This window comes from Bombina bombina, chromosome 10 (genome assembly GCF_027579735.1).
Source record: "Bombina bombina isolate aBomBom1 chromosome 10, aBomBom1.pri, whole genome shotgun sequence".
Taxonomy (NCBI): domain Eukaryota; kingdom Metazoa; phylum Chordata; class Amphibia; order Anura; family Bombinatoridae; genus Bombina; species Bombina bombina.
This window is the reverse complement of record NC_069508.1, coordinates 144844462-144857829: the sequence shown is the minus strand read 5'-3', so window position 1 is coordinate 144857829 and position 13368 is coordinate 144844462. Positions and strand designations below refer to the sequence as shown.

Genomic DNA, 13368 nt, shown 5'->3' with positions numbered 1-13368 from the left:
TATCCCTTTAATAATATGAACATGGAACCTAAAAAGAGATTTTAATGTTTAGCAAAATCCCTGGCTGCTAAAGGCAAGTCCCACAGTCCCATTTGCAGCTAGGAACCTATCTCACCAAGCACGAAACAATAAATAGCTCTATTTTGTACAACAACCGTTTTTAAAAACGCAAAATAAATAATATAACTTTCATTGAACCTTGTATTAGATCCAACAATAATAATAAATTCAATGTCCCTTTAATTACGCCGTAGGCGACAGGTAAACGCAATAATTACATCCCACACTCTCCTAGCTGTAGGTTCTGCACATGCGCAGAGCGGTGGCCTTGAGCGTCATGTTCATGACTTGGCTTCATGCCTTCAGAGGACTTCCTGTTTGATCTCGCGAGTTCTGCGCCTCGGTTTCCTGCGTTTTGACAGCTAGTCTCGCGGTAATTGGATAGTGTGTGATGGTTCGGGGTTGTGTGCTACAGCGCTGAAGAAGCTATTGGAGCTATTTGACGCTATGGGCTGATATAGCTCAAGTTTTCCGCTTTCCACACGCCCATTCCCGGCTCTATTGGAGCTGAGTCGGGCATCACATTGGGCTTAAATTGTTCATGACGGTGTTTTCCGTATTAATCAATTTGTAGACGAGTCTCAGTTGCCGTTTGCAATGACCGGGGAGAAGATTCGCTCCCTCCGCAGGGAACACAAACCTAGCAAGGACGAGGACTTGCTAGAGCCAGATGAGGAGGCCACGGCAGGGGGCACCTTCACCAAGACGGGCAAAAACAAAGGTAGCAAAATTTTCAGTAACCACAAAGTGATCCGGCCGCCTTCAAACAGCTTCACGGAGTCCAACATCACCGGAGAAGCCAAGGCCGACACCTACTTCCCGGTACACGAGTGTGTATTCAAGGGAGATATACGTAGGTTGTCTTCCCTCATCAGGACCCACAGCATCGGCCAGAAGGACAACCATGGTGAGTGAGGTCAGCCTGACAGGTCCTTTCTTCTGCACATACACAGCCTTCATGTTCCTAGTATTGATTATGTGTCCAAGAGGATGAAAAATAAGTGGCTCCAGCTGTGTACAAATTCCACAAGGAGCAGGGATATAAATCATTCCTAATGTGTGTGTTTTCTTTTTAAATTCACATCATAGTAGTATGACTGTGTGTGGTTCAGTAATGTCCAATGTGTATAATCATACATAGAAAAAAATGTGTGTGTGTATATATATATATATATATATATATATATATATTAGTATCCAACAGTCCCTAAGCAGGTTATAAGAGCATGCCAGTGTGTACCCCGGCTTTCCACCGTAGAGATTTTCAGTGCCAAATAGTGGTACAAAATTAAGCAATACCAAGTGTAACACAGGTTACATAGGTATTTTGCATCCTCTGCATTGTGTTGAGGTACCAGAAGTCTCCCCTTTAGATCTGTGTACAACAGACATTGAGAACCCTGGAACACAAGTGTGCTTGCAAGGGTGGTCTTGGGATTAATTTTAATGTCACACACTTATGTCAATCACTGAGCTGTTTGCAGACAGTTTAAACACATAATTAAAATTACATTCCTACACCCCCCCCCCCCTCCAAACACTTTCCAGATAAGGATGTTCTAGTGATTGGAGCATATTTATGTATACCAACTCCACATTGGCCAAGTGTTCTGGTCATAACCTTATTTGAAGAGACACATACGCATGCAAGATACTTGAATTCTATGTGCTTTAATCGACTGAGTTTAATCGTATTGTAAAAGAGGGATTGTGTTTAAAAATAAAATGTTCTAACAAAATAAATTGTATTTCTACACTGAAATGTTTTTAAGCATCATTAACTGATTGTTACACTGCTTTCTCTGGTGGTAAGGATGACTTTTTCAAGATCACTATATAATAGGGGGCGCCCTAAATGATAACAATATATCAGACCTAGTGAGGTATAAAATGAACGATAGATCAATTAAATTAATACTTTAAATCAGTTATTGTACTAAATATCGCACATAAATAAAAACAATTGGTAATGCTTCAATAATTCCAAGTATACAAATAAAAAGTCTCTGAGGAGTGGAAATAGAGGGTGATCTTTAGGCAGCAATCTGTAGAGAACCCGGCCTGGATCCTATAGGGATGATCTACAAAACAGAAAGAGACAGATGCGCCACATGGCCCAATATTGTTTGTTCAACACAATAATTATGGTCTAGTCGTGCCAATATAAACTCACAATTTGGAAAGCACTTCAGTTAGTGCAATAGAAGCAGTCTGGGATCAATCACAGTCACCCAGCAGACCGACCTCTAGGGTAGAAAGGAATAATCATAGAATGTGACCGTAAAATGTGCTGCTCCTGGTGATATTCATCAACGCCTCTTATTTCTCTGGTGTGAGATAAATGAATCAATCCGCCGTGTTACCGTTAGTAGTCGTACACAATGATGAATACGACGTATTCATCATTGTGTACGACTACGAACGGTAACACGGCGGATTGATTCATTTATCTCACACCAGAGAAATAAGAGGCGTTGATGAATATCACCAGGAGCAGCACATTTTACGGTCACATTCTATGATTATTCCTTTCTACCCTAGAGGTCGGTCTGCTGGGTGACTGTGATTGATCCCAGACTGCTTCTATTGCACTAACTGAAGTGCTTTCCAAATTGTGAGTTTATATTGGCACGACTAGACCATAATTATTGTGTTGAACAAACAATATTGGGCCATGTGGCGCATCTGTCTCTTTCTGTTTTGTTTTTCAAGATCAGATTAGGTTTAACACAGACATAAAACCCAAAACTTTTCTGTCTGAATCATGAAATAACTTACACAATTTTAACCAACTTTCCAATTTTATGTCTTGTCATTTTTGCTTTGTTCTTTTGGTATCCTTTGTTGAAGCAGCACAAATGCACTAGTGGGAGCTATCTGAACACACCAGGTAAGCCAATGACAAAAGGCATATATCTACAGCCACCAGTCAGCAGCTAGCTCCCACTTGTGCTTTTCTTCCCCCTGAGCCTATGATGGTATTCTTTTCAATAAAGGATAGGAAGAGAACAAAGCAAATGAGATAATAGAAGTATATTGGAAAGTTGTTTAAAATGGCATGCTCTATCTTAATTATAAAATAAACATTTTGGGTTTCCTATCCCTTTAACAAATTCAGAAAGCCATTGCTTCACAAATTTTAATCCAGGGCCTATATAATATGTATGTTCCCATCCACAATTCTTTCTCCGTGTATGCGTGCCACAGCAGTGCCAATAAGAACCACATTCTGCCTCTCTTATGTCAGAAGAATGCTTTTGGTCAAAATGAACATCCAACCAGATCATCCCTCAGTTCATCAAACAAGCTGTGAATGCTGAGCACTGTTTTCCAGAGTATCTTGCTGAGCAAACAATTAAGAGCTTCAGATGTATTTATGGATCTTGTGGCCTCTAAAATAGCTTCCAAGAACAAAATGAACAAGAAAAATACTTGGATACAAGGGCCACATTATTTAGTTTGTGAAACAAAATTTAAAGGGGTAGAAAATGATCATTTTAAATTTAATTGTTGTACATTTCAAATACCAATCATATCCCTTTTAACATTTTGATGCCACTCGAAATCAGCATAAAGTAACTGTATTATATAGTTGTCATATTTCCTTTGAAGATCTAGATAAATGTACATTTGCGTTGGATTTTACATTGTTCTTTTAAATATAATCATTAACTGTAATTTTCTTGGCTTAATAGCTCTTATTTTAGACTCTGAATATTTTACTACTATTAGTTATAGAATGTTTTTAGTTGCATCTTGAATTCTGTTTAGTATCCACAAATGAGCCATATCAGATAAGTAATGTATATACAAATTTAAGCTTGATTGACTATTTACCTTTTTAAGTTTGTGTTTTGGTAGAAACAGACTTCAGGCATGTTAACGTCACTGTAGGAAATTATCAGGAATTGTTTTTCGCACCTTTGACATTCTTTGACAGGTGCTTAGGTGACTCTGTTAATAGTAATTTTAGACATTTAACAGCTGAGAGCTGGCTTAGTTCAACAATGTTTTTTTTTTTTACAAATATATCAATAGTATTTTGAATTATACACTCAATGACACACTGTGCAGTTAACATTTTCTTTAATTTTTTATGTTTAGAGTTATTAGTGATTTAAACATGAGTTTCAGTAGAAATATAACATGATTTTTGTTCTCATTTTAAAGAATTATAAACTGTGACAGAGATTAAACACAAAGCTAGGAAATTATTTAGACCTTGGTAGGCCTGTGCTAAGGCACACTAGATGCCCTCAGACACTTGTGTTAAACCTGTGTCATGTTTATGGTTATTATATTTTGAAATATTGCGCAAACATATTTCAGCATATTTTGTTATGTTTGTGGAAACTGTGTATAGCTATGGCAGTGCAGCTTGATTGAAAATTCTACTCTGTGGAATTAAATTTTGCTGAAATTTAGCTTGGAATCTCTTCAAGCCCTGAAAATTTGAAGTAGATTGTGTACTTTTTCTTTTTTAGATTTAGATGTAGTAAAACAACTTGGCAATATACTTTCATTATTTATTTTGCTCTCATTTCCTGTAATTTAATTCAGTATATTGTGTGCTTTTCAAAAAGTGCAGACAGATATATTCCTTACAGTCATTGGTTGCACACTCTAGTAAGCCATTTATAACCATTCCTAATTGGCCTCCGCATAAAAGTTAACCTAATTACAATATTGCAGCACCCACTGCTCTATGGAAATTTAAAGGGGCAGTTTACTCCAGAATTATTGTTTTAAAAATATAGATACTCCCTTTATTACCCATTCCCTAGTTTTGTATGACCAACACGGTTATATTAATGTACTTTTTTTTATTTTAACCTCTGTGATTACCTTGTATCTAAGCCTCTGCAGACTGCCCCCTTAGTTCTTTTGACAGACTTGCATTTTAGCCAGTCAGTGCTGACTCATAAATAACTCCACGTGAGTGAGCACAATGTCTATATGACACACATGAACTAGCGCTAAGGTGTCCTTCAACAGTTTAGATATTAGTTTGATCCTACCAAGATTTAGCTTTAAAAAAAGAATACCAAGCGAACAAAGCAAATTTGATGATAAAAGTAAATTGGAAAATTGCATCCCCTATCTGAATCATGAAAGTTTTTAATTTTGACTTAAAATGATGGTAAACTCTCCCCTTTTTAAAATCAGACCTGGAATGTAAGCGCTATTTTAGATGGAGTTTTATTCATCATGTGCAATGAAAATGCGCTATAACTTAGTTATTAATATAGATATGAAATTAAAATACCCCACGTTACACCACCCACTTCAAAGGTCAATTTTCCTGTCAGCTAAATGATTGAATTACTCTCCAATCAATGCTTTAGCTACAACAAAAGTGCCAGATGGGGAGAGCGCTGATTGGACAACAATTCAATCTTAGCTCACAGAAAATTTTACTTTTGAAGTGGGCGGAGGAGCATGCAGTATTTGAATTTCATATCTATAATAAAAACTAAGTTATAGCGCATCTTCATTACAGCTAATGAATTAAACTCCATCTAAAATAGTGCTTACATTCCAGATCTGATTTTAAAAAGGGGAGAGTTTACCATCACTTTAACTGTCCCTTTTTAATTCTTTTATCTAATTTACTTTGTGTGTTTGTTAATATACTATGGGTAAATGGATGTTGTTGCTCTTTCATATTCATGATAAAAATGTAGTGTCCTCTTTCATTTAAAATAGATGTTGGAAATCATGATTTTCTTTCGTGACACTTTCTTTGCATGAATAAATAACTAGAACTTGTAGGGGATGCACAGATTGTCATTTTGTAAATTTATTATTATCAGTTATTTGAAGAGCGCCAACAGGATACCGCAGCGCTATAAAGATACGTATGCAAAGGTAGCATTTATTGGAGACAAATGCATAGACGGCCCTGCCAAGAGTTGCACTGATGTAAATCATCTATGAAACAGCTGGGCTTGTCGGCTTAAATGATATTGGGGGTTCAAGGGGTTGACAAAGGAGGAGGAGAGGAAATGAGGTAAGAAAGCTTAGAATATGATTTATGCATCCCTGAGCAGTAGAGTCTTTAAGGAACGCTTGAAACTAGGATAGAGTTTTGTTGAGTGAGACGGAGTTCCACGAAACGGGCCATTCTGTAGAAAGCCTGTAGACTGAAATGAGAGGAGGAGAGACGGTCATGAGCAGATCGGAGGGGACGGGAAGATGAGTATCTAGAGACAGGGTCTGTGATGTAGGGGAGAACATTGTTGTTGAGGACCTTGAATTTCAGGATTTTATGTTTTCTGTAGATTAGAGAAAGCCAGTGAAGGGATTGGCAAAGAGGTGCAGCAGATGAGGAACGACGTGTAAGGAAGATCAGCCTGTGGTTAGGGTTATGGGAGTATCTGACGCCCCCCAAAAAACTTTGTATTATACTTCAATTATTTATTTTCTCCCCCTTTTCATGTTATTTAATTACAGAACCTGTGGGCTTTCCAATTCTTGTTAAAAGTGGAAGTGCAGATTCCAAACTTAACACTGATGTAGTCCACAAGTCAACCTAGGTTGCAACATGGTGACTATACCTTAAAGGGACAGTAAACCTTAAAAATAATGTCATATAATTCTGCACATAGTGCAGAATTATATAACATAATAGCTAAACATTATAAAACATAATGTACCCTATTAATTTTTTTTTAAAAAACGAGCTGCACTTAGTCTTATGGCGTGGTCGGGCCGGGCTGTGACTATACAGCTGGCCCGATGCGCTGAGTAAATATAACAGACCCGCTCAGCAGAGTACAGAGAGCGGGTCTGTAAAACAGCGTTTTTTTAAAAAAATTAATAGGGTACATTATGTTTTATAATGTTTGGCTATTATAATGTTATATAATTCTGCACTATGTGCAGAATTATATAACATTATTTCTTTCATGTAATTAGCAAGAGTCCATGAGCTAGTGACGTATGGGATATACATTCCTACCAGGAGGGGCAAAGTTTCCCAAACCTCAAAATGCCTATAAATACACCCCTCACCACACCCACAATTCAGTTTTACAAACTTTGCCTCCGATGGAGGTGGTGAAGTAAGTTTGTGCTAGATTCTACGTTGATATGCGCTCCGCAGCAAGTTGGAGCCCGGTTTTCCTCTCAGCGTGCAGTGAATGTCAGAGGGATGTGAAGAGAGTATTGCCTATTTGAATGCAGTGATCTCCTTCTACGGGGTCTATTTCATAGGTTCTCTGTTATCGGTCGTAGAGATTCATCTCTTACCTCCCTTTTCAGATCGACGATATACTCTTATTTATACCATTACCTCTGCTGATTCTCGTTTCAGTACTGGTTTGGCTATCTGCTATGAGTGTCCTGGGGTAAGTAAGTCTTATTTTTTGTGACACTCCAAGCTATGGTTGGGCACTTTGTTTATAAAGTTCTAAATATATGTATTCAAACATTTATTTGCCTTGACTCAGAATGTTCAACTTTCCTTATTTTCAGACAGTCAGTTTCATATTTGGGATAATGCATTTTGATTTAACCATTTTTCTTACCTTAAAATTTGACTTTTTCCCTGTGGGCTGTTAGGCTCGCGGGGGCTGAAAATGCTTCATTTTATTGCGTCATTCTTGGCGCGGACTTTTTTGGCGCAAAAATTCTATTTCCGTTTCCGGCGTCATACGTGTCGCTGGAAGTTGCGTCATTTTTTTGACGTTATTTTGCGCCAAAAATGTCGGCGTTCCGGATGTGGCATAATTTTTGGCGCCAAAAAGCATTTAGGCGCCAAATAATGTGGGCGTCTTATTTGGCGCGAAAAAATATGGGGGTCGCTTTTTGTCTCCACATTATTTAAGTCTCATTTTTTATTGCTTCTGGTTGCTAGAAGCTTGTTCTTTGGCATTTTTTCCCATTCCTGAAACTGTCATTTAAGGAATTTGATCAATTTTGCTTTATATATATGTTGTTTTTTCTCTTACATATTGCAAGATGTCTCACGTTGCATCTGAGTCAGAAGATACTACAGGAAAATCGCTGTCAAGTGCTGAATCTACCAAAGCTAAGTGTATCTGCTGTAAACTTTTGGTAGCTATTCCTCCAGCTGTTGTTTGTATTGATTGTCATGACAAACTTGTTAAAGCAGATAATATTTCCTTTAGTAAAGTACCATTGCCTGTTGCAGTTCCTTCAACATCTAAGGTGCAGAATGTTCCTGATAATATAAGAGATTTTGTTTCTGAATCCATAAAGAAGGCTATGTCTGTTATTTCTCCTTCTAGTAAACGTAAAAAATCTTTTAAAACTTCTCTCCCTACAGATGAATTTTTAAATGAACATCATCATTCTGATTCTGATGATTCCTCTGGTTCAGAGGATTCTGTCTCAGAGGTTGATGCTGATAAATCTTCATATTTATTTAAAATGGAATTTATTCGTTCTTTACTTAAAGAAGTACTAATTGCTTTAGAAATAGAGGATTCTGGTCCTCTTGATACTAATTCTAAACGTTTAGATAAGGTATTTAAATCTCCTGTGGTTATTCCAGAAGTTTTTCCTGTTCCTAATGCTATTTCTGCAGTAATTTCCAAAGAATGGGATAATTTGGGTAATTCATTTACTCCTCCTAAACGTTTTAAGCAATTCTATCCTGTGCCGTCTGACAGATTAGAATTTTGGGACAAGATCCCTAAAGTTGATGGGGCTATTTCTACCCTTGCTAAACGTACTACTATTCCTACGTCAGATGGTACTTCGTTTAAGGATCCTCTAGATAGGAAAATTGAATCCTTTCTAAGAAAAGCTTATCTATGTTCAGGTAATCTTCTTAGACCTGCTATATCTTTGGCTGATGTTGCTGCAGCTTCAACTTTTTGGTTGGAAACTTTAGCGCAACAAGTAACACATCGTGATTCTCATGATATTATTATTCTTCTTCAGCATGCTAATAATTTTATCTGTGATGCCATTTTTGATATTATCAGAGTTGATGTCAGGTTTATGTCTCTAGCTATTTTAGCTAGAAGAGCTTTATGGCTTAAAACTTGGAATGCTGATATGGCTTCTAAATCAACTTTACTTTCCATTTCTTTCCAGGGTAACAAATTATTTGGTTCTCAGTTGGATTCCATTATTTCAACTGTTACTGGTGGGAAAGGAACTTTTTTACCACAGGATAAAAAATTTAAAGGTAAAAACAGGGCTAATAATCGTTTTCGTTCCTTTCGTTTCAACAAAGAACAAAAGCCTGATCCTTCATCCTCAGGAGCAGTTTCAGTTTGGAAACCATCTCCAGTCTGGAATAAATCCAAGCCAGCTAGAAAGGCAAAGCCTGCTTCTAAGTCCACATGAAGGTGCGGCCCTCATTCCAGCTCAGCTGGTAGGGGGCAGGTTACGTTTCTTCAAGGAAATTTGGATCAATTCTGTTCACAATCTTTGGATTCAGAGCATTGTTTCAGAAGGGTACAGAATTGGTTTCAAGATGAGACCTCCTGCAAAGAGATTTTTTCTTTCCCGTGTCCCAGTAAATCCAGTAAAAGCTCAAGCATTTCTGAAATGTGTTTCAGATCTAGAGTTGACTGGAGTAATTATGCCAGTTCCAGTTCCGGAACAGGGGATGGGGTTTTATTCAAATCTCTTCATTGTACCAAAGAAGGAGAATTCTTTCAGACCAGTTCTGGATCTAAAAATATTGAATCGTTATGTAAGGATACCAACGTTCAAGATGGTAACTGTAAGGACTATCTTACCTTTTGTTCAGCAAGGGAATTATATGTCCACAATAGATTTACAGGATGCATATCTGCATATTCCGATTCATCCAGATCATTATCAGTTCCTGAGATTCTCTTTTCTGGACAAGCATTACCAGTTTGTGGCTCTGCCGTTTGGCCTAGCTACAGCTCCAAGAATTTTTACAAAGGTTCTCGGTGCCCTTCTGTCTGTAATCAGAGAACAGGGTATTGTGGTATTTCCTTATTTGGACGATATCTTGGTACTTGCTCAGTCTTTACATTTAGCAGAATCTCATACGAATCGACTTGTGTTGTTTCTTCAAGATCATGGTTGGAGGATCAATTTACCAAAAAGTTCTTTGATTCCTCAGACAAGGGTAACCTTTCTGGGTTTCCAGATGGATTCAGTGTCCATGACTCTGTCTTTAACAGACAAGAGACGTCTAAAGTTGATTGCAGCTTGTCGAAACCTTCAGTCACAATCATTCCCTTCGGTAGCCTTATGCATGGAAATTCTAGGTCTTATGACTGCTGCATCGGACGCGATCCCCTTTGCTCGTTTTCACATGCGACCTCTTCAGCTCTGTATGCTGAAGCAATGGTGCAAGGATTACACGAAGATATCTCAATTAATATCTTTAAAACCGATTGTTCGACACTCTCTAACATGGTGGACAGATCACCATCGTTTAATTCAGGGGGCTTCTTTTGTGCTTCCGACCTGGACTGTAATTTCAACAGATGCAAGTCTCACAGGTTGGGGAGCTGTGTGGGGATCTCTGACGGCACAAGGAGTTTGGGAATCTCAGGAGGTGAGATTACCGATCAATATTTTGGAACTCCGTGCAATTTTCAGAGCTCTTCAGTTTTGGCCTCTTCTGAAGAGAGAATCGTTCATTTGTTTTCAGACAGACAATGTCACAACTGTGGCATACATCAATCATCAAGGAGGGACTCACAGTCCTCTGGCTATGAAAGAAGTATCTCGAATTTTGGTTTGGGCGGAATCCAGCTCCTGTCTAATCTCTTGCGGTTTCATATCCCAGGTGTAGACATTGGGGAAGCGGATTATCTCAGTCGCCAAACGTTGCATCCGGCGAATGGTCTCTTCACCCAGAGGTATTTCTACAGATTGTTCAAATGTGGGAACTTCCAGAAGATAGATCTGATGGCGTCCCATCTAAACAAGAAACGTCCCAGGTATCTGTCCAGATCGCCCGGATCCTCAGGCGGAGGCAGTGGATGCATTATCACTTCCTTGGAAGTATCATCCTGCCTATATCTTTCCGCCTTCTAGTTTCTTCTTCCAAGAGTAATCTCCAAGATTCTGAAGGAATGCTCGTTTGTTCTGCTGGTAGCTCCGGCATGGGCCTCACAGGTTTTTGGTATGCGGATCTTGGTCCGTATGCCTCTTGCCAACCGTGGACTACTTCCGTTAAGACCAGAACCTTCTGTCACAAGGTCCTTTTTTCCATCAGGATCTGAAATCCTTAAATTTAAAGGTAGGAGAGTGGAACGCTTGATTCTTGGTCAAAGAGGTTTCTCTGACTCAGTGATTAATACTATGTTACAGGGCTCGTAAATCTGTATCTCGTGAGATATATTATCAGAGTCTGGGAAGACTTATATTTCTTGGTGTCTTTCTCATCATTTTTCCTGGCATTCTTTTATTTTACAATTTCTTCAGGATGTGTTTAGATAAGGGTTTGTCCGCAAGTTCTTTGAAAGGACAAATCTCTTGCTCTTTCTGTTCTTTTTCACAGAAAGATTGCTATTCTTCCTGATATTCATTGTTTTGTACAAGCTTTGGTTCGTATAAAACCTGTTATTAAGTCAATTTCTCCTCCTTTGGAGTTTGAATTTTGGTTCTGGGGGCTCTTCAAGCTCCTCCTTTGAACCTATGCATTCATTGGACATTAAATTCCTTTCTTGGAAAGTTTTTGTTCCTTTGTCCATCTCTTCTGCCAGAAGAGTTTCGAATTATCTGCTCTTTTCTTGTGAGTCTCCTTTTCTGATTTTTCATCAGGATAAGGCGGTTGTTGCAAACTTCTTTTTGAATTTTTACCTAAAGTTGTGAATTCCAACAACATTAGTAGAGAAATTGTGGTTCCTTCATTATGTCCTAATCCTAAGAATTCTAAGGAGGAGAATCGTTGCATTCTTTGGATGTTGTTAGAGCTTTGAAATATTATGTTGGAAGCTACGAAATTTCTTTCCGTAAGACTTCTAGTCTATTTGTTATCTTTCCTGGGTGGGTTCTAGAAAAGGGCCAGAAAGGCTTCTGCCATTTCTTTGGCATCTTGGTTGAAATCTTTAATTCATCTTGCCTATGTTGAGTCGTTGTAAACTCTGCCTCAGAGAATTACAGCTCATTCTACTAGGGTCAGTTTCTACTTTCCTGGGCCGTTTAGGAATGAAGCTTCGGTTGACTCAGATCTGCAAAGCAGCAACTTGGTCCTCTTTGCATACTTTTACTAAATTCTACCATTTTGATGTATTTTTCTTCTTCTGAAGCAGTTTTTGGGTAGAAAAGTACTTCAGGCAGTGGTTTCAGTTTTGAATCTTCTGCTTATGTTTTTCATTAAAGCTTTATTTTGTGTGTGGATTATTTTCAGCAGGGAATTGGGCTGTCTTTATTTTATCCCTCCCTCTCTAGTGACTCATGTGTGGAAAGGATCCACATCTTGGGTAGTCATTATCCCATACGTCACTAGCTCATGGACTCTTGCTAAGTACATGAAAGAAAACATAATTTATGTAAGAACTTACCTGATAAATTCATTTCTTTCATATTAGCAAGAGTCCATGAGGCCCGCCCTTTTTTTGTGGTGGTTATGATTTTGTATAAAGCACAATTATTCCAATTCCTTATTTTATATGCTTTCGCACTTTTTTTATCACCCCACTTCTTGGCTATTCGTTAAACTGAATTGTGGGTGTGGTGAGGGGTGTATTTATAGGCATTTTGAGGTTTGGGAAACTTTGCCCCTCCTGGTAGGGAATGTATATCCCATACGTCACTAGCTCATGGACTCTTGCTAATATGAAAGAAATGAATTTATCAGGGTAAGTTCTTACATAAATTATGTTTTTTAAAGTTTACTGACACTTTAATGGCCAGTAAATTGTTACACTCGTCCAATATTTAAACATCCTAATAATTTTTAAAGATGCATAATTTAATCCTCAGGCTAATCTGTGTTTTGACTACATCATTTTATCTAGCTTTTATTTAGTGTTTAAGAGGGAGTGAAGAAGCCAATACAAGGTCTGGAAGACCAAGAAAACTCTCTACTAAAAAAGACTTGTAGACTAGTCAAGAAAGCAAAACAAAACCCACATCGTTGCAAAGGACCCTCCAGGAAGATTTAGTTGACACTGAAATAGGTAGTGCACCAACCCACTGTGTAGAGATGGTACGCACAAATATGATTTGCAGAAGTCAGCAGAAGGAGACCTTACCTGCAATCTCATCACAAGACCTCAACAACTGATGTTGCAACATGACACAGAAGGTAACCATTGGCAACTTGGGACTAAGTGCTGTGGTCTGATATAGCAAAAACTCTACAATAATCAGTGGTACATTTGGAGAAGAAAGCAG

At 38.2% G+C, this 13368-nt stretch overlaps 1 protein-coding gene across 1 annotated transcript in view; it reads left to right on the top strand.

Moving 5' to 3' along the window:
• Positions 1-436: 436 nt before the first annotated feature.
• Positions 437-13368, top strand: part of ANKRD13C (ankyrin repeat domain 13C) — a 373770-nt gene continuing 360838 nt past the window's right edge. The window contains exon 1 of the mRNA XM_053693358.1: positions 437-967. Coding sequence (XP_053549333.1) covers positions 658-967 — 310 coding nt within the window. The 5' untranslated portion in view covers positions 437-657. The remainder of the gene's footprint in view (positions 968-13368) is intronic.